The sequence below is a fragment of the Doryrhamphus excisus genome, chromosome 5 (genome assembly GCF_030265055.1).
Source record: "Doryrhamphus excisus isolate RoL2022-K1 chromosome 5, RoL_Dexc_1.0, whole genome shotgun sequence".
In the NCBI taxonomy this organism is placed as follows: domain Eukaryota; kingdom Metazoa; phylum Chordata; class Actinopteri; order Syngnathiformes; family Syngnathidae; genus Doryrhamphus; species Doryrhamphus excisus.
In genome coordinates this window covers 951883-973987 of record NC_080470.1, presented here as the reverse complement: position 1 = coordinate 973987, position 22105 = coordinate 951883, and the positions used below count along the sequence as shown (strand labels likewise).

General features: G+C 38.7%; 1 protein-coding gene across 7 annotated transcripts in view; it reads left to right on the top strand.

Moving 5' to 3' along the window:
• ptprsa (protein tyrosine phosphatase receptor type Sa) overlaps window positions 1–22105 on the top strand; it is a 355150-nt gene that overhangs the window by 219270 nt on the left and 113775 nt on the right. For 4 of the 7 annotated variants that reach the window (XM_058074047.1, XM_058074044.1, XM_058074041.1 and 1 more), the window contains 6 exons: window positions 1018–1128; window positions 2952–2963; window positions 13851–14120; window positions 14204–14785; window positions 15751–15887; window positions 15973–16117. In XM_058074047.1, the coding sequence (XP_057930030.1) occupies window positions 1018–1128; window positions 2952–2963; window positions 13851–14120; window positions 14204–14785; window positions 15751–15887; window positions 15973–16117 (1257 nt within the window). The remainder of the gene's footprint in view (window positions 1–1017; window positions 1129–2951; window positions 2964–13850; window positions 14121–14203; window positions 14786–15750; window positions 15888–15972; window positions 16118–22105) is intronic. The other 3 variants (XM_058074048.1, XM_058074046.1, XM_058074043.1) reach the window with 1 other exon arrangement.

Genomic DNA, 22105 nt, shown 5'->3' with positions numbered 1-22105 from the left:
ATAGTACTACTCAAATAAATTAGGGATTACATTACATTACATTTCATTTTCCCGCCCTCAGATTTTAAAGAATTTTATTTTTTTTATTTAATTTTAATTTTAAAAATTTGAATTAGAATTTTACTGATTTTTAAAGAATTTATTATACGTATATATATATATATATATATATATATATATATATATATATATATAGGATATTGTAGAATTTGTAATGTATTGTAATGTAGAATTAATTTTATACATTTTTGTACAAGAATTTATATATATTTATATATAGAATTTATATATAATAAATTCTTTAAAAATCAGTAAAATTCAAATTCAAATTTTTTAAATTAAATAAAAAAAAATACAATTCTTTAAAATCTGAGGGCGGGAAAATGATGGAATATTAAAAAAAAAAAAATATATATATATATATATATATATATATATATATATATATATATATATATATATATATATAATCTTTATCTCTATCTCTCTCGCTATCTCTATCTCTCTCTATCTCTCTATCTATCTCTCTTTATCTCTATCTATCTTTCTCTATCTCTATCTCGCTCTCTCTATCTTTCTTTATCTCTATCTCTCTATCTATAGTATATCCCAACAAAATGATTCAACTCTCATTTTCATCAAGAAAAAAAAAACTGTGTCTATCTTTGTTCCGATTGTTATCAATCTGCAGTAGAACTTTGGTACGTCTCAGCAAAAATACATCTGGGATGTCAACAAAGAACGATGCATTTGAGTTTCAATGGGAAAGATGGACGCCGAGTTCTTATAAAATGCATTTCTGCCACCTGTCTTTTTTTCACTTTAAAACCAAATGACTTATGAAAAAACATATAAATACATCTTTGGTATGGAATGAAGAAAAGGGAAATAGTGGAAAAAGTTTGGACACCCCTGGTGTCGAGAATTGTCTGACTTCTTCCTGAAAATTCAACTAATTACGACATTCTCTACCCCCCCCCCCCCTGCTTGTTTCTACCTGGTGTTGTCATTTCTCAGGTGCCTTGCAGATTGAGAACAGCGAGGAGACGGACCAGGGGAAGTACGAGTGCGTGGCGTCTAACATTGAAGGCGTGCGCTACTCGTCCTCCGCTAACCTTTATGTGCGAGGTAGGGAGACAACCAGTCTTAGAGCCCCCCCCCCCAAAAAAAAAAAAAAAACCTAACATGTCAGCTCAGTTGAGCTTAACAAATGATAATTGCTTCCCTTTTAGCTCTATTTGCAAAAAAAAAAAATGTGTTTTTCGGGATTATCCCACTAGTATAAATATTTTAGCGCTGATATTATTATTATTAGCCGATTGTAAAAAAATCTAACTGATGTTCTTTTTGTGTTATGATGTAACACTCCATTTTTGTCTTCCAACGCCATGCCCTACTCGCTTGGAAGGAAATACGTAGCACAAGAAGCCGTATGTCTTTGCTTTATCGGTTGTGAGACGCCTTTTAATTGTAATTGTTTTGCCCCACCCACTCCTTTCTCCACCCCTATCCAAAAGGTTGGTTAGTTTTTTTTTTGTTTTGTTTTTTTTTTTGTTATTTTTTCAGGCACAGAAGCAAAACGGTAAGTCTGGATTTTGATTGAGTGGATCGGTATATTATAAATGGCCACCAATCAAAATCTACCTAAACCCATTGCCTTTATTCTGATGGCTTCCAACTGTTAAGACAGCTAACGCAGTCATGACATCAAATAACGTCCTTTATACTGTCTTTTTTTTTTTTTTTTTACACAAGGATACAGTCGGCACTCATTGGCTCCCGAGGGGACATTGCGTTTCCCGTTGGTGTACATGTGATACGGCCAAACGCCGTTGCTGAACCACTAATGCAAAATGACAATGAATCCCAGTTTAGTGAGGTTTAATAATTTCAGGCAGATGCACTTTCATGATGTATTATTTATACGTCGCATATTAAATAAAGATGCCTCGGTGTCTACTCGCTTTGTTCCTTCTGCTGCGTACCAAATAACTTTGTTCCCAATAAATAATTCACTAGTATGACATTATGAATTGGGTCGGGAAGAATATTTGTATGTACTGTATGCCATTGTATTGTATTGTACCAGCCTGTGAAGTACAACAATACGCTGCAGTAAGACTATTAAATATACTGCGCTACGCGTATAGTACATAATCATGGGAACATGTGGTTACAGCATTTGAAATCAATAATTCACGCGGTCTCTATAAATATTAGTTTAAAAAAGTCATAATTATTATGCAGGGACCCCGCCTCCCCCCATGCCCCCCCATGGCTACTACATGTGATTACACTTGTTATGCCCTGAATGGTGTCAACCTTGTGTCTCTTTTCAGTTGACTTTTGTCGATGGATTCTGATACGTGATGTTTGACAATGTTTTTGTTCACAAAGCCAATTGCACCCTGAGGTTAGCAGTTGCGGTAACGAGATTTTTTCATTAAAAATAAAAAATAAATAAAAATAAAAAAAATTAATTGTCACACCGACCCATTCCGAGAAAGTCGCCGATCGGTCAAAAATGTTCAATCTTGAACCGCAACTGCTAACCTCAGCACCAAAGTTGTGTCTGTTTTATTTTTATCTCATTAGTTTTTTCTTTATTTTGGTTTTATTTGAGTACCTTATTTAACTAAAGCATATCCAGCCACCATTGGAGACTTTAAAAAAACTTTAAATAATAATTTTTATTTTATTTTTTTTTTACCCTTACATGGCGACATTAATGATTGATCTGATTGTTTTTTGGTATTTAATATGAAGTTGGTCGGCAAGTGGGTGTCACCAGTTGCAGGGACAGTGGGGGGGCGGGGGGGATTCAAGCGAAGGGAAATGTAGCTGCAGCTAAAACACCTTGAGGTGGCTTTTTTTACTCTCTCTGTGTTTCCCCTATTTTTCTCTTCTCCTCATGTCATTGTGTTCTGCATCAACCCCTTTACATCCCTCAGAGCTTCGAGAAGGTTGGTGTGTTTTTTCTTTTTTACTTTTTTTAACCCACATTTGAAAGAAAAAAAAAAAAAATCACAATGTTAAAAAAAAAAAAAAATGCCTTTTACATAGCTCAATTCATTTTGGAATTAAAGTTATAAAAAAATAATAATCAAATTCAAACTGTTAAATGAATTTATTTATTTTCCAAGGGAAAAAAAAAAATGAAATGAAATCAAACCCGACTAGATTCGGGTTTTGTTAATTTAATTTTATGTTTGCATTGTGGGGCCTTTTCTCGTTTTGCATCCTTTGGTATTGCTTCTGCACCAGAAGGCTTTCTTGCACTTGTTGTCATGGAAACCCAGCATGTGGAAATAAGGGGACTTGTTGCATGATGGGAGAATGTAACTGCGCTCGCATGCCTGTCCAGAACCCCTTTGGCCGTACTGGTTCCCTTTCCTTGTCCTTTCTATGTCTTCTGTGTTCCTTTTTGGACTTTTCTTTGTTTTTCTGATAAATGTTCTCCCCACGTTATCCTTTCTGGTTTTCCTTTGGTTCCGGTATTGTTTTATGTTGTAATTATGGCGTGTTTGTGTGTTTTTCTTTCATTCGGTTATATTTCTAAACTTATTTGTCCTTTCATTTTTTTTTTTTTTTTTTTTTTTTTTTTAAATGTCTGTCTTTTTCTGGATTCTTTGTTTGCCGGATTTGTGTTTTTTTTTTTGTTTTTTTTCTTTTTTCCCAAATCATGCTACTCTGCTTCTTGACTCTTGAAATGCATATGGAAAATGCGGAATGAAATACTAAGTGTGTATGCAGCCAGTGTTTCTGTCATCTGGTTTCAAACAATCCGTGACTGAAAATTTGGACTTCAGTGGGCTTCTTCATGGTGAACGCAGGCGGCCATTAAGACACCGTTTGTGATATCGCTCGGATAAAAAAAAAACTATTTAACCGTTTTTACATCACATTTGTTTGGTTCTTAGCTGGAACACAGCCATAGTTCCATAGACTAGTTTCACAGATCGTTCAGAAATTCGACGGTAACGTCAATCATGACAAGATTCGCAAAAAAGTCTCAAGAATCCATGTTCCAAAATAAACCGTAAGTCAGCCATTTTGGTTTTCGGCAAAAACCAACAAGCTAGTCCTGGGCACTTTGACCAAATGAGCCCAAATTAAAAACATGGACACTAGATGTTATATTGCGAAGGATTGTAGACCGTTCCATAAAAAGCGGGCGTTGCACGACAACAAATTTATTGCTCGATCTGACAGTTTGCCACTAAACTGTCAACGGTCATAACTCAGCTTCATACGCTTGGGTTTTCATCATAATTGGTGCATACCGTCGATGACCGGAGCTAATCTTGCCAAATAATGCGACACGAACCACCTCTGCGGTTGTAGGAAAAGGGTCCTGGTGTTTAATTAATACAGTACTTATGTAGACTTCATGAACAATAGCAATGATGTGCATTCCCAGAATTCAGTTCTTATCTGGTCATGCCTTCTGACTGGACCTAAGTACTTTGGCAGAACATATTAGACCCCAAACACATCTTGTGTAACAATCAAGTCATGTTGGCGTCCCAAAGAGTCATTTTAAAAGACCCCCCTTTTGGGGGTACCAAACCCCAAAAGCAAACAATTATTATTATCATTATTAATTTGTTGGGCCTCCCGGACGCCTCCCTGGTGAGGTGTTCTGGGCATGCCCAGCCGGGAAAAGGCCCCGGGGCAGACCTAGGACCTAATCAGTTCCCGGTTCCACATGTCCGAAAGGAGTAGGAAGAAGCAAAGCTTATTAAATCCTACCCCTCCATCTGGTACTTTTACAATCACTAACTCTTACATTTGTCCACTTCCTGCTTTCCTAATATAGTTTTTTTTATATTTTTTTTCATTTTTTTATTTTTTGTCAAATCAACCCTCGTGAAAAAAAGCGGTAGAAAATGAATGAATTAATGAAATCAGTTCCCAGTTCCACTTTTATTTTTATTTTTATTTTTATTTTTATTTTTATTTTTATTTTTATTTTTATTTTTATTTTTATTTTTATTTTTATTTTTATTTTTATTTTTATTTTTATTTTTATTTTTATTTTTATTTTTATTTTTATTTTTATTTTTACAGTTCCACATGTCCAAAAGGAGTAGGAAGAAGCAAAGATTACTAAATCCTACCCCTCCATCTGGTACTTTTACAATCAGTAACTCTTACATTTGTTCACTTCCTGCTTTCCTAATATAGTTTAAGGGTTTTTTTTTTTTTTTTAATTTTTTTTTTTTTTTTGTCAAATCAGTTGACAGTTCCACATGTCCAAAAGGAGTAGGAAGAAGCAAAGTTTTAAAGCCCAAGACACACTAAATCAAGATGAATCACAAAAAAAAACCATTCATCAAATACCAGAATAGTTGTCGATTAACTGGATAATTGATTAATAATCGATTAATTGCTACAACTCTATGAAATATTCACATAAAATTGTGCACTAACGATCGTAGCTTACCAAGCAACTGTAACAAACACAACCGGAAACATAAAAATGTCGAATCGAGTCGTAGGGTCCCTGAACGCCACCAATCACAAGGTGGCATTTCTGTCCCTCACATTAGCGTTCATAAAGCCTGACAAAAAATTCCCACTCGGATGATCAGGACATCGGAAGAAGAGGTTGCAGAAAGACTGCGCTGTTCCGTACGCATGTGAACGCATCACCTCCTGATATCTGCCTGCTTTTGAATGTGCTTGCATGTCCAGCTACGCGTCTTGCGTGTAACGTTGGGAAAGAAAGCTAGATTACACCTTATGTTCTCACTGGCCAAAGACGACAAAAAAAAACACGATTTCTATTAGATAACGCTTATAAAGATCAAAGTTTTAATGTTTTGTTCTTATGCAAATATATGAACGCAGTCTCGATCTGAATGCTAATACTCAACGAAGGCATAACCCCAGAAATTCTTACGATAAAATAAAGTTGATAAACTACAAATCGGATGCCCCCCCCCCTGCCATAACTCCTGTCACTTTCCTTTGGGTAATAATTTCCATTTTGATGAGCCGCCCATAGAGCCTCTTTAGCACGGGCGCGGCCAAGGTATGCTAATACAGGCCGACCCCCCCGCAGCTTCTATGGAAATGTCGTAGACTTCAACCAGCCGCCGTAACAAAAGGATCTCCATACAGCGCCGGCAAGAGGGTGTAATCTCAGCTTCAAGGTGACACTAAAGGCTGCACATTATTTTGGCTTCCCCCCCCCCTCTTCATTTTGGGGCAGCAAAAACCTGCCCTATCAAAATGGCCGATAATGTCCACCTTCTGACCTCTGTTTTGAATTTTTTTTTGTTTTTGTTTTTTTGGCGCAAATCCCTCCACAACACCGCCCACTTATTAACGCTAGTGCAGTACTCTGGCATTCTCTCTCGACTGCTTTTCACCTCGTTCACTGTAAGTCTTTTTTTGTCTTTCTCTCCACATTGGGGCTTGAAACAAGGTAATGGTAACAAGGTAGAGGCGTATGTTTATTTGCTTTTTCTCTCCGTTCTAAACGGGCCGGCTGGGATCCTGGTCTACGTGAATGAGAAGCCTGTCCATGCAGTCCGGGATTCTTTATGTCCGTTGCGTCCTTTTTCTGCACTGCGGTTTACGGTTAAGAAAACAGACGGCCATTTTTGTGCTGACTAAAATGTGAAACGGCAGCACATTCATTAGTTTAATCATTAATCCCAGCTGTCTTCGGGCGTAAGGCGGGGTACACCCTAGACTGGTCGCCAGCCAATCCCAGGGCACATATAGACAAACAACCATTCACACTCACATTCATACCTATGGACAATTTGGAGTCGCTAATTAACCTAGCATGTTTTTGGAATGTGGGAGGAAACCGGAGTACCCGGAGAAAACCCACGCATACACGGGGAGAACATGCAAACTCCACACAGAGATGCCCGAGGGTGGAATTGAACTCAGGTCTCCTAGCTGTGAAGCCTGTGTGCTAACCACCCGGCCTGTGTGCAGCCCTGGTTCAGTATATTTTTCATCAAAATAGTAGTCATGCCAAAATGTTGTGTTGCTGCTGGATGTTCACAGTCACATCCGAGTGATACTGTCGTGGGGGTGCTGGAGCCTATCCCAGCTGTCTTCGGGCGTAAGGCGGGGTACACCCTAGACTGGTCGCCAGCCAGCCAATCACAGGGCACATATAGACAAACAACCATTCACACTCACATTCATACCTATGGACAATTTGGAGTCGCTAATTAACCTAGCATGTTTTTTTTGGAATGTGGGAGGAAACCGGAGCACCGGGAGAAAACCCACGCATGCACGGGGAGAACATGCAAACTCCACACAGAGATGCCCGAGGGTGGAATTGAACCCTGGTCTCCTAGCTGTGAGGCCTGCACGCTAATCACTCCGCCCGGTTGTAAACATTAATTCATTCATTCATTTTCTACTGGTTGCTGGAGCCTATCCCAGCTGTCTTCGGGCAAGTGGCAGGGTCCACCCTGAACTGGTGGCCAGCCAGCCCAGCCAGCCAATCACAGGGCACATATAGACAAACAACCATTCACACTCACATTCATACCTATGGACAATTTGGAGTCGCTAATTAACCTAGCATGTCGCTAATTAACCTAGCATGTTTTTGGAATGTGGGAGGAAACCGGAGTACCCGGAGAAAAACCCACGCATGCACGGGGAGAACATGCAAACTCCACACAGAGATGCCCGAGGGTGGAATTGAACCCTGGTCTCCTAGCTAGTGAGGTCTGTGCGCTAACCCCTAGACCACCGTGCCGCCAAAATTTTAAAGCTGTTTTGGTGAAGTGCCTACACTGGGAATCGGATACCGAATGCATATTTTTATAACTTTTGTACCACAGTACATACATATATATCCAGAATATGACTGCTTATCAGCTCAGTCATCTCCGACAAGCGTTTGATGCCGACTACCCATCAATCATTAGCGCCCCGGTAGAATGTTTCGGAGCGTTTCATAACAGCACGATGACAGATTTCCCGATGACTCTTCTTCCCTTTTTCCAGCTCCGGTTTTCGAACAGAATATTCCCACAAATCAGAACGCTCATCAGTGACAGCAAAAAGCGAAAAGACACCCTACTGTAGCTTGTTTCCACCTTTATGGTTCAAACGACTTTGGTATGGCGCCGACTGTCAAAAGACATAACTTCCTTTTTTTGGTTGTCTTCTGTAGGAATAATTCTCAGCACTTGAGTTTGACAATGAGAAAATAATTTAAAAATAATAATAATAATAATAATTTAAAACAAGGATTATCATTTAAAGCTTACCGCTAAGCGAGTTCACCAAGCTTCCGATCTCATTCCACATCACAAAATCCATTGAATTTGTAATTCTCGTAATTTTACATTAATAATTCCGATTTTGGGTTGCACATCGGTCGAGTGGTTAGCGCACAGACCAGGGTTCAATTCCACCCTTGGCCATCTCATCTAATTTGCGACTCCAAATTGTCCATAGGTATGAATGTGAGTGTGAATGGTTGTTTGTCTATATGTGCCCTGTGATTGGCTGGCTGGCCACCAGTCCAAGGTGGACTCCGCCTCTTGCTCGAAGACAGCTGGGATAGGCTCCAGCAACCGGTAGAAAATGAATGAATGAATTAATGTTTACAACCGGGCTGAGTGATTAGCGTGCAGGCCTCACAGCTAGGAGACCAGGGTTCAATTCCACCCTCGGTAATCTCTGTGTGGAGTTTGCATGTTCTCCCAAGTGCATGCGTGGGTTTTCTCCGGGTACTCCGGTTTCCTCCCACATTCCAAAAAAACATGCTAGGTTAATTGGCCACTCCAAATTGTCCATAGGTATGAATGTGAGTGTGAATGGTTGTTTGTCTATATGTGCCCTGTGATTGGCTGGCTGGCCACCAGTCCAGGGTGTACCCTGCTTCTCGCCCGAAGACAGCTGGGATAGGCTCCAGCACCCCCACGACAGTATCACTCGGATACTGTGAACATCCAGCAGCAACACAACATTTTGGCATGACTACTATTTTGATGAAAAATATACTGAACCAGGGCTGCACAGCGGACGAGTGGTTAGCACACAGGCTTCACAGCTAGGAGACCCGAGTTCAATTCCATCCTCGGTAATCTCTGTGTGGAGTTTGCATTTTCTCCCAAGTGCATGCGTGGGTTTTCTCCGGGTACTCCGGTTTCCTCCCACATTCCAAAAACATGCTAGGTTAATTAGCCACTCCAAATTGTCCATAGGTATGAATGTGAGTGTGAATGGTTGTTTGTCTATATGTGCCCTATATTAAATATATTTTACAGTAAGTCGGTTACAGGCTCAGTCACATTGTGTGGTTTATTTATTGTCTGGAAAATATGGTAGAGTTTACCGTTCAAAATCTTTTGGTGGAAACCCGATTAGATTCGTGCATGGTGTCGATTTATGCATCGCTGCTGATTCACGTGTACGTCGACGTCGTAAGTTTCGAGACAGCCTCATTCACTCAGGCACAACAGCTCCCGGTCCATTGACCGACCTGAGCCCCGGGGAGAGAAGAGCACCATCAGACACATTCCGATCGAGCATGTCCGCTGGAAAAACACACCTTTTGTCCTATCCCATGCAAACATTTATTTGAATTGGAGACCATAAGAATGGAAAGTCGAAGAAAAGTACGAGAAAAATGCATTCTTTTACGACACACAACTGCATTCCAGTACTGTCCATAGAGCTGCTCGGACTTAGTCCTCGTTGTGGATTTGTTCATTTTGATTTCTCCTCCATCGTTTGACTTTGTGTGTCTGGCGTAGTTCTTTTTTTTTTTTTTTTTTTTGGGGTAGTGACGGCATGCCTGGAAGGGCTCGGGTGACATTCTTGGATTGTACTGGTTCTCTGGTGTTAGCCCAATTGGATGGGGGCACGCCCGTATGTCACTCCTGTCATATAGCCACACCCATGCATGTCTGTGTGATGAATGGGCTGCCCTTTCACTCACTTTTTTTTTTTTTTTGAAAAAAAAAATTGAATGCAAAGATTTTCTGTCTCCATATAATGGACTTGTGTTTTAATGTCTTTTAATGTTTTTTTTTTTTTTTTTTTTTAGAAAATAACTACATTTGTAATCCAGAACAACTAAAAAATAATACAAATTCTTAGATTCTTAGAAATGAAATACACAATATTCCTATCATATTCCTGTCATATCTGGTTCTGATAATCAGTGGGGGATTTTAAGCTTTTTTTTTAAGTTTTTTTTTTTTTTTTACAGTTTTTCTTCTTCTACCTCAAAAGTAATTATTCCTTTATTTTGTTACATTATGTCCAAAGTAGGAAATTGTTTGACACAAAAAAGCATTTTTTTTCAAAATTTTTTTTTACATTTTTTTTTACAGTTTTTCTTCTTCTACCTCAAAAGTAATTATTCCTTTATTTTGTTACATAATGTCTAAAGAACTAAATGGTTTGACACAAAAAACATTTTTTTTCAAAAATTTTTTTTTACATTTTTTTTTACAGTTTTTCTTCTTCTACCTCAAAAGTAATTATTCCTTTATTTTGTTACATTATGTCCAAAGTAGTAAATGGTTTGACACAAAAAAGCATTTTTTTTAAGTTTTTTTTTTTTTTAAGTTTTTTTACAGTTTTTCTTCTTCTACCTCAAAAGTAATTATTCCTTTATTTTGTTACATTATGTCCAAAGTAGTAAATGGTTTGACACAAAAAAGCATTTTTTTAAGTTTTTTTTTTTACATTTTTTTACAGTTTTTCTTCTTCTACCTCAAAAGTAATTATTCCTTTATTTTGTTACATTATGTCCAAAATAGTAAATGGTTTGACACAAAAAAGCATTTTTTTTTAGTTTTTTTTTTTTTTTTTTTTTTTTTTTTTACAGTTTTTCTTCTTCTACCTAAAAAATAATTATTCATTTATTTTGTTACATTATGTCCAAAGAACTAAATGGTTTGACACAAAAACATTTTTTTTCAAAAAAAAATTTTTACATTTTTTTTTACAGTTTTTCTTCTTCTACCTCAAAAGTAATTATTCCTTTATTTTGTTACATTATGTCCAAAGTACTAAATGGTTTGACACAAAAAAGCATTTTTTTTAGTTTTTTTTTTTTTTTTTTTTTTACAGTTTTTCTTCTTCTACCTAAAAAATAATTATTCATTTATTTTGTTACATTATGTCCAAAGTAGCAAATGGTTTGACACAAAAACACATTTTTTATTTTGTTACATTATGTCCAAAGTAGTAAATGGTTTGACACAAAAAAGCATTTTTTTTAAGTATTTTTTTTTTACAGTTTTTCTTTTCTTTTTTTCTTTTTTAATTATTCCTTTATTTTGTTACATTATGTCCAAAGTAGGAAATGGTTTGACACAAAAACACATTTTTTTTAAGTTTTTTTTTTTTTTTTTTTACAGTTTTTCTTCTTTTACCTCAAACGTAATTATTCCTTTATTTTGTTACATTATGTCCAAAGTAGTAAGTGGTTTTCCACAAAAAAGCATTTTGTGGCTAAAAAGGGTGTTAAAACTCAGCAACAGCCTGCTTTTAGTGATTAAAAAAAATTAAAATAAAATAGTCATTTCAGTAAATATCAACTCCCATAATGGATGCATGTGTTTTTTTTAATGTGTATTTTTTAGGGGGAGTTTGAGTCCAAATTTCCCATTGCAGCCATCATGAACCCGATATGTTTTTAAAACAATCATAAATGGCCTGAATGTGCAATCATCTCCATACCCAAATCGACCCCCCCCCACCCAAACCCCCCCACACCTCACATCGACACACTCCAAGGCCTCCCAGGTTGCTCTTGTAGTTCAGTCTTGCTTTTAAGCCCCAGTGTGTGAGACCTTCAAACTCTATTTGAGCCATGATTTGTCTTTTGCTTTTGTTCGGAATCACAGTCTCCTTATTCTACCCCCCCCCACACTTATACCCCTCCTCTATCTACCTTTCTACAACCCCCCCAATCCCAACCCGATGCGTACTGTACAGTATGTCTATACTGTATATCCACTTGTCTATCTGCTTGTCAACATCGGCCGTTTTTGCTGCTGGTGTTTTTTATCGTTTTGTTTTTTCCGACTTTTCTGTCTCAGCTTCTCCATTTTTGTTCATCATTTGATATTCTCTTCCATTTCTATTCTCCTTGACCTTCTTCTTTTGCATCCCAACAAACATTTTAATGTCAATTTTTCGCAATGTCACAAAATGGCAACACTTGGAATGAATTGTCTAGGTTATTTTTTTTTTTATTATTTTTTTTTTTTTTGCTAAATCCTCTTAAAATATTAACTACATGCTGTCTCTAGCTGAACCACCTGGCATGTGTAGAGATAATCCTCCTGTGATGATATTAGCGAACATACTTACACCTTCAAAACGTTGTAGGCCAATAAATGTGCAATAAAAATTAAAAAAAAAAAAAAAAGTGCTTATTGGGATGCTTCTCATGCAGTCATTAGTGTTTTTCTACTCTTGCGTAACGTACACACGCACAGCCATGCCTCGAAAAAACACACAAATTCAAATAGTACATGTGTATTTATATGTATATATGTACACCTACACATTACCTTAATTATCACGTATACTCATTTCAACTCCTCCTCGGTTCTCCTTGATTCCTATCCGCCCTTTCGTCATTCACTCTTTCATCACCCCCCCCCCCTTCTATCTCTCAAATTCTTGTCACAACAACTCTAGTTGTTTTCTATGTACTCGTAGACACACACCTCCTTCCTGTGTACTTATGTTGTGTTAACCGGGACTGCGATGTGACAACGTGCCGCCATCGCATTTTGTCACATTAGCTGACGAGGAATAAAAAAAAAAAAAAAAAAAAAAAAAAAAAAAATTTCACACACTATTGAAGTGGGTTACCTCCCCCCCTTTTACCCGACTCCAAACCTCCCCACTCTTTTCCACTTCCTGTTTTTACTCTTTGCTCCTCTGTTCCCTTCCGTTTCTATCCTCTCCTCTGATGCTTTGACCTTGACCTTTGTCTCTCTTCTTTGCTCTCCAATCGTCTTTTGTCTGGGCATGCTAGCGACCCTTCAGTTATATTCCTCTATGCATTTTTATCTCAATTTTTTATATCTGATTTTGTTATCGTTTGACTCCTTAATTTGACCTCGATCTATTTATGCATGCTGTCTGTGAAACTGATAGCTGCATCTATCAATGGAACCGTGTCAGATCTTAATAAGGCTTTGTCCAGTGGATCTACCCTCAACCACAAAAATCTGATTAAAGTTTCTCATCTTTAAGGTACGGATATACTAGTTAGAGGCAGGCGACAAGTTCAAATAACGTATATATGTATGTGTGTCGACAACCATAGAGGCCGGTAACCCTACACTTCCTGTGCTTGCGAAGAGAAGCCTCTAATAGGGGCCTGAGTGGACAGGAAGTACCAGGTGTTTGGCCTCATTGTACTATAAGTACTATCATATCACATATAAATATGACAAGGCGCTACATTTTAATAGACAACGCGATCGGGTGATGTTGTAGTTGGAAAAAAAAAAAAAAGTTCAGTTCCAAAGATGAGAAACTCGTAATAGATTTTTGTGTCTTTAATTGTGCTGTGATGGGTCAAATATTGGTCAATGGAACCTTGTTGCTATGACTCGTTGCTTTCTTGTTAATCTATATTGTTGTTCAAGCAGTTTTGTTAGTTTAGTTCCTTATTTGTATATTTTTTTTCACGTTTTGAAAAGTCTATTTTTATTTGTTTTTGAGTTCTCATTACAATGTTTTTTTTTTGTTGTGTTCAATACCTCCATGAGAAGGGTCCATTTTCATCGACTTCTTTTTTTTGTTACTTCTCTTTCTCTTTTGAAAACCCTTGTGCCCTCTTTGTCATCCTCTCCCCTTTTCATGCCTTCTCGCAGTCCGCCGGGTTCCGCCTCGCTTCTCCATTCCGCCGACCAGTCAGGAAATTATGCCGGGCGGGAGCGTGAACATAACGTGCGTGGCGGTGGGATCCCCCATGCCGTACGTCAAGTGGATGTTGAATTCCGATGACTTGACGCCCGAGGATGAGATGCCGGTGGGTAGGAACGTTCTGGAGCTGAGCAGCGTCCGCGAGTCGGCCAACTACACCTGCGTGGCGATGAGTAGCCTCGGAATCATTGAAGCTGTGGCGCAGATCACCGTCAAATGTAAGAGGAAGTAGCCATCAAACCAGGAAGTACTTGATTGTTTTGGTTCTTACTGACCGAATCGTGTCCTGTCATCGAAACAGCTCTTCCAAAGCCTCCTGGTACTCCAGTGGTGACTGAAACCACCGCGACTAGCGTCACCATCACTTGGGATTCCGGGAACCCCGATCCAGTAACCTACTACATCATCCAGTATCGAGCGAAATCCCCGGAAAGCAAGTACGAGACGGTGGACGACATCACCACGACGCGTTACAGCATCGGCGGCCTCTACCCCAACACAGAGTACGAAATCCGAGTCTCGGCCGTCAACACAATCGGCCAGGGTCCTCCCAGTGAGCCAGTGGAGACCAGGACTGGTGAGCAAGCCCCGGCTAGTCCGCCTCGTAACATCCAAGCTCAGATCATATCCCAAAACACCATGATGGTGCGCTGGGAGGAACCGGAGGAACCCAACGGGCAGATTAAGGGCTACCGGGTTTATTACACCATGGACGACTCCCAGCCGATGAGCCTCTGGCAGATTCACAACGTCCAGGACAGCATCATCACAACAATTCAGAGCCTGGTTCCTCAAGAGACCTACACCATCAAAGTCCTGGCCTTTACCTCGGTGGGCGATGGACCCTTCTCAGAACCAATCCATGTTAAAGTGCTGCAAGGAGGTAAGGATATGAAGTTTCATGGTAATGGTAATAGTAATGGTAATGGTAATGGTAATTACATTATGGTTACATTTGTTCACTTCCTGCTTTCCTAATATAGTTTTTTTTTTAATTTTTTTTTTGTCAAATCAGTTCCCAGTTCCACATGTCCAAAAGGAGTAGGAAGAAGCAAAGCTTATTAAATCCTACCCCTCCATCTGGTACTTTTACAATCAGTAATTGTTACATTTGTTCACTTCCTGCTTTCTTAATATAGTTTAAAGTTTTTTGTTTTTTTTTGTCAAATCAGTTCCCAGTTCCACATGTCCAAAAAGAGTAGGAAGAAGCAGAGCTTATTAAATCCTACCCCTCCATCTGGTACTTTTACAATCAGTAACTGTTGCATTTGTTCACTTCCTGCTTTCTTAATATAGTTTAAAGGTTTTTTTTTAAATTATTTTTTAATGTTTTTTATTTTTGTCAAATCAATTCCCAGTTCCACATGTCCAAAAGGAGTAGGAAGAAGCAAAGCTTATTAAATCCTACCCCTCCATCTGGTACTTTTACAATCACTAACTGTTGCATTTGTTCACTTCCTGCTTTCCTAATATAGTTTAAGTTTTTTGTTTGTTTGTTTGTTTTTTTTTTCAAATCAGTTCCCAGTTCCACATTTGTTCACTTCCTGCCTTTTTAAAAGTTTTTTTTCTAAATTTATTAATTTTAATTATTTTTTTTATTTAAAAAAAATAATAATTTTTTTAGGGAACATCCGGCCGGTCGTAGTCCTCGAGGGTGACTGAGGACACTTTTGAGAGACTATGGGAATGAATGCGTGTGTACGCCGGGTGTGCCCCGCCTCTTCCCATTTGTCAGCTTCAATGAGCTCCACCTCACTCATAACCACAACGAGAACATTTACAGACTATGGACGGAATCAAACAGGATCAATTTCAGTCTGTCCTAATGTTGTTCAATATTCCTTCCAGTTCCCGGTCAGCCATCCAAATTCCAGGTCGGGGACGTGTCTGATACCAGCATCGAACTAACCTGGGAACCTGCTTTTGACAAAGAAGGAATTATAAATTATGAACTTCGCTACACGGAAGGCAGTTTTGGCTCTCAGGTAAGAAAATGTGGCGTTGATTGCCTTTTCATTTGAACATTTCCAATAAACTACATCCCAATAAACACTTTGAAATGATCGACAGATCAAGAAAACATTTGGGCCCACATCCTCATACGTGGTGGAAGGCCTCCGCCCAAACACGCAGTATCACTTCTCCCTGGCAGCCATCTCCAACAAAGGCATCGGCGCTTTCACCAACGACGTATCGCAGAAGACCTTGCAAGCCAGTATGTAGCCTTTTTTCAGTCTTTTCTCTTATGCTATTAAGTGGCTCTTTAACTCAAGATTTTCTTGGCAGGAAAGAACATAAATCATATAATGATGCTATAATGATATTTTATGATTGACTGGTGTATGTCCTTTTCTCTGCTGTGGATTTCTTCATGACGTCTGATCTATGACTGTTTATCTTGGTTATAACCTGGATTCTGGACCTGGATTCAATAGCCACGTTTACATGACTTTTTCTCTTTCCGAATGGAATCTTTCCGAATGACTTTTCCGAAAGCAATGGTATACATGGAAAGGAATATTCCAATCTCTTGTCTACAAGCGCCGCTATAATCAACCAGAATAGTCAATGGGGCATGCCCAGTAAAACGTAAACACCAACATCACGTGATACCGACTTCCTCGAGTTTTTCTTCCACTTGTCGGAATAACTCCGTATTGACAGTTTTTCCTTCGTCCAGTCTTGGAATTTAGTTTGAATCCAAAACAAACTTTGCTTAGCAGTCCAGTGACCGATTGCTCGCCTCCGTTTTTTAAAAAATCGAAGAACGTTCCCGGGAACAGGAAAAGATAAAGTTCAATCTTGCTAATACAGTAAACCTCGGATATATATCGGATTCGGATATATCGGAAATTGGCTCACAACGGACAGATAAAAAAGAACCGATTTTTCTGTAATATATTTCCAATAAAAATTCATTGCATATATCGGATTTTTTTTTTTATAACGGATTTCGCCTATTTCGGACAAAATCTCCAGTCCCGTTCCAATGCATTTCCATTAAATTTCCCTCGTATATATCGGATGGCCGCATCGTGGCGCTCCGATTCCGATACCCCCACAATCCTAGTGAGGATAAGCGGCATAGAAACTTACAAGAAGAAAGTTGAAATAGTTAACAGAACTGGAAAATCAGCTGTAATTTTGCAAGAATAAAGTCAAAATATTGAGAAAAAAAATTGGCAATTTGACGAGAATAAACTTGCAATATTATGAATGTAAAAAAAAAAAAAATTTTATTTTAGAAGCAATGACTGGAAAAATTAAAGAATATTCATCAAAGTTGTAAAATTATGAAATAGATTTGTATTTTTTTTTTAAATTAAGTTGGAGAAAAAGTTCTAATATGTGAATAAAATCATAGTGTTACTAAAAGAAAATTTAAAAAAAGTTGAAATATTTGGAAAATTAAAAAAAAAAACATTTTTAAAAATGTAGGAAGCTATGTACAGTAAACCTCGGATATATCGGAAATTCGCTCACAACGGACAGATAAAAAAGAACCGATTTTTCTGTAATGCATTTCCAATAAAAATTCATTTTTTATAACGGATTTCGCCTATTTCGGACAAAATCTCCAGTCCCGTTCCAAAGCATTTCCATTAAATTTCGCTAATGCACACCAAAGCTGCTTCCCGACCGCCAATAAACAACAGAAGAAGAAGAACATAGTCAACAACTTTCCGATTGAGCGGGTACAAGATACCTCAATCGGATTGGGGAAAGGAATATTCCAACCCTGGGAATCCCATTATATATTTGGCACTTTTCTTTCGGAGGTTACATTCTTTCCGTTTGAGCAAATAACCGGATTGGAATTGGAATATTTGGGTCCATGTATCCGTGGCTAATGATGTTGGTCTAAGGTACAAACATGAATGGATTCCCGCTGACATTCCAATTTTTTTTTATCTAGCTCATTAAATCAGGTTTCTATTTTAGAAATGGTTTCATTTTGTCCACATGAAGCTGGGAAGAGACATTGAAGTATTTTTAGACTCCAGAGTTACCTTATCGGATAACTCGGCTGTGGTTGCCAGATGAATCGGAGTCTACTTTTTCCACTCGGAGTGTGCCAGTTATCTTTTGACGATTTTTTTTTTTTTCCCAACTTTTGTTTCTCTTTGCATTCCCTTTTTGAAATGAGCAAGTGCACTTTGATCCACATGATTAAGACACAAAAAATGTCAGTTCTGCTCCGAATCCACCATGGTTCTCTTGTGAACTGGATCACATTTTGGGAGTGAGGCATGTGGGAATTTGGCCATAAAATTCCAATCATAATGTGTGCATAGTGAATTCATGTTCCTATATAAGTCATATACTCGGAGTGCTTATTTAATATTTTATATTACTGCAAAGTTTATTACTGGATTTGATCAAATACTGTTTTGTAATGCTGCACATTGGTCAAGTGGTTGGCGCATATGCCTCGCAGGTAGAAAACCCGAGTTCAATTCCACCCTCGGCCATCTCTGTGTGGAGTTTGCATGTTCTCTCTGTGCATGCGTGGGTTTTCTCCGGGTACTGCGGTTTCCTCCCACATTCCAAAAACATGCTAGTTTGCTAACATGCTAAACATGCTAATTAGCCACTCCAAATTGTCCATAGGTATGAATGTGAGTGTGAATGGTTGTTTGTCTATATGTGCCCTGTGATTGGCTGGCTGGCGACCAGTCCAGGGTGTACCCCGCCTCTCACCCAAAGACAGCTGGGATAGGCTCCAGCACCCCCACGACAGTATCACTCGGATGCTGTGAACATCCAGCAGCAACACAACATTTTGGCATGACTACTATTTTGATGAAAAATATACTGAACCAGGGCTGCACAGCGGCCGGGTGGTTAGCACACAGGCTTCACAGCTAGGAGACCCGAGTTCAATTCCATCCTCGGTCATCTCTTGTGTGGAGTTTGCATGTTCTCCCCGTGCATGCGTGGGTTTTCTCCGGGTACTCCGGTTTCCTCCCACATTCCAAAAACATGCTAGGTTAATTAGCGACTCCAAATTGTCCATAGGTGCGAATGTGAGTGTGAATGGTTGTTTGTCTATATGTGCCCTGTGATTGGCTGGCTGGCGACCGGTCCAGGGTGTACCCCGCCTCTCACCCGAAGACAGCTGGGATAGGCTCCAGCACCCCCACAATAGTATCACTCGGATACTATGAACATCCAGCAGCAACACAACATTAGTTAAATGTCCAGTCTACTTAAAGTGGGCTTTGACGTTTGGCCCCCCCCTGAGTTTGACACCCCTTCTAACACAATTTGTGATAAAAATGTGTGCATCGGAGAGCCATGGTGAAGGGTGAGACGTCCTTTAACACATTTTCTGTTTCTACCAGTGCAACTTGTTGGCTGCTTCCCACCCCCCCACCCCCCCAAGTCTGGTCTTCGGGACTTTGGAGCAACCACTTCACAGTTTTATTTGATTTTTTATTTGTATTTTTTCTGAGCAGCAGAGCTACACAGACAGTGCAGAGTCACTGGGGAGGGCACCAGTTGCATGCAACACTCACTCCTCCCCCTGGGGGCGGGGGTGCGGGGGGTGCTATTACAAGTCAATCACTGCATTGTTGATGATTCCAGGCATGGAAATATCATTTATGATGTTCCGGTTTTCCATTCGTCACTTGGCGTCTCTTGGGTGTATTTGTCCATCTTCACCTGTTTTGTTGTTGGAACGATAAACCCCCCCCCATCGGACTGGATACACTCTTCATTTTCATCTTCATCAGCCCAAACCCCTTCCTTGTTCCCCTTCTATCCTTCTATCCACTTGTTCCACTGTGCAAAGGAACAAACGTTCTCCTTGGAATGGCCTTGCTCACTTTGTATCCCCTTCCTGGTATTTTTTCAAAGTTTTTTTTTCCGTTATTTATTTATTTATTTATGTTATCGCTTTCGGTTACTTTGCGCGTTGTCCTAATGGATATTAGTTTGACATTGTGCCAAACTGTAGCTTGCTGCCATTTTTTATTTTTTTTTTCAGTTAAATCCACCACAGCTACCGACTACAAGTATCGTGGCGTATTCCGTACGGTACAAAAGCGGCTCGTGATTGGTTGATAACCACTGGTTGATGACGTCATGTTTGTACCAGTCATGTTTGAAGGGGTTGACTATTTTTTTATTTTTTATTTTTTTTTCAATTTGTATTTGACTTCACTGCTCATTTCTCTACCTTTCCTATCCACTCAACATCTGCGGTCCTCGCCTTCGCCTTAGCCCTGTGAACTCTCTCAGGAAATATGTTTTTATTGAGCGTTTTGGGGAGTCAACACCTTTACCGCGTAGGTCACAAAAGTCCCAAATCTAGTTGACGACACATTAAATTAAACTTTTGGATGTCTGAAGGTAAGTGATGTGACGGGTGAAGGGATTCAGTCTGCCGTTTTTAAAGAAATACCAGAGATAAAGTCGTGCTAATTTGCTATTAATTATTATTTTACAGTTAATTTGATAGTTTGGGAGTTTTGGTATGGAATGTAGTGGAACCTTGGTTAGTGTACGTCCTGGTTAGCATGTTTTTTGGTTAAAGTATTTTTTATTTTTTATTTTTATGTTGAACATTTTGCAGCTATATTCTTAATGTAAATTGATCATAAATTTAAATTTACTTGTTAGCACCCATTAGCTTGCTAATACGCTAGAACCTCGTTTTTTTTTTTTCAAAATTACAGCAAAATATAACTAAACTGAGTAATTTGTAATTGTAATTTATTAACACACTGCATAATATGTATTTTCATCACAAAACATTCGTCTCAACAACCGGTTAGCTCGCTAGCATAGCAACGGTAACCGGGAGTCAGTGCCGTCACTCACTGATGATGTCATCAGCTGTTGACTGTGGAGCTCCTCCCTAACTGACACAGTCTCTTGTTGTTCTTATTGGTTCTTACGGCTGCAAAATAACCCGCAACGGGGCCAAAGAAAGCGCTGCAGTTTGCACGGCGGATTCGAATCGCAAATAAAAATCAGTACTTAAAAGAAAACATGTTATTTAGTCTTATTATGCGCACTATATCGCATAGTGCAAGTTTAAATGTTAATATAGGGGTGCTAGTTCTTTTCTAGAGGGCTCTAATAATGTTACAAACCACAATTAGAACAAGTTTTTTTTATTCTCTTAGTTTGGTTTGGGCAAACGGATAATGCTAATGTTGAAATAAAAACTTAAAAGTCTTATTATGCGTACTATATCGCATAGTGCAAGTTTAAATGTTAATATAGGGGTGCTAGTTCATTTCTAGAGGGCTCTAATAATGTTACAAACCACAATTAGAACAAGTTTTTTTTATTCTCTTAGTTTGGTTTGGGCAAACGGATAATGCTAATGTTGAAATAAAAACTTAAAAGTCTTATTATGCGTACTATATCGCATAGTGCAAGCTTAAAATGTTAATATAGGGGTGCTAGTTCATTTCTAGAGGGCTCTAATAATGTTACAAACCACAATTAGAACAAGTTTTTTTCATTCTCTTAGTTTGGTTTGGGTAAACAGATAATACTAATGTTGAAATAAAAACTTAAAAGTCTTATTATGCGTACTATATCGCATAGTGCAAGTTTAAATGTTAATATAGGGGTGCTAGTTCATTTCTAGAGGGCTCTAATAATGTTACAAACCACAATTAGAACAAGTTTTTTTATTCTCTTAGTTTGGTTTGGGTAAACGGATAATGCTAATGTTGAAACAAAAACAAAACGATACAAATGTCCTTCCTTTTGTGTATTACAGTATGTACAGTATGTACAGTATGTACGGTATATAAGTCAAGTGTTGGGTAATATTCAGAAAAGCAACTGTATTTCCTGGCAGACTGAATCCCTTTGCAACAAAGTAAGACGAAAGACGTTATGTGCGAGGTGGTTGTCCTTAATCTGGAGTATGAATAAAAAATGTTTGCATATTGTTAAAGTTTGTACTCAGTGCAAGTGGCATCACCCGAGGCTATTGTCATGAGGACCGCTTTGTCGCGAGTACGAAGCTGTAAATTGTGATAATGAATCGCCTTTTTAACCTTCCGAGTCAAGTCGCCTCTTTGGGCCTCTTCATTCTTACATTACGGCACAAAAGTACAATCGGATATTACTCACAGCGGTGGTCCTCATTCAGAACCAGCAAAGGCCTCCCCCGGGTTGTGATGCCATTAGTCAGACCACATGCAGAGACCGTTTACTGTGAGACTGTTCAGAC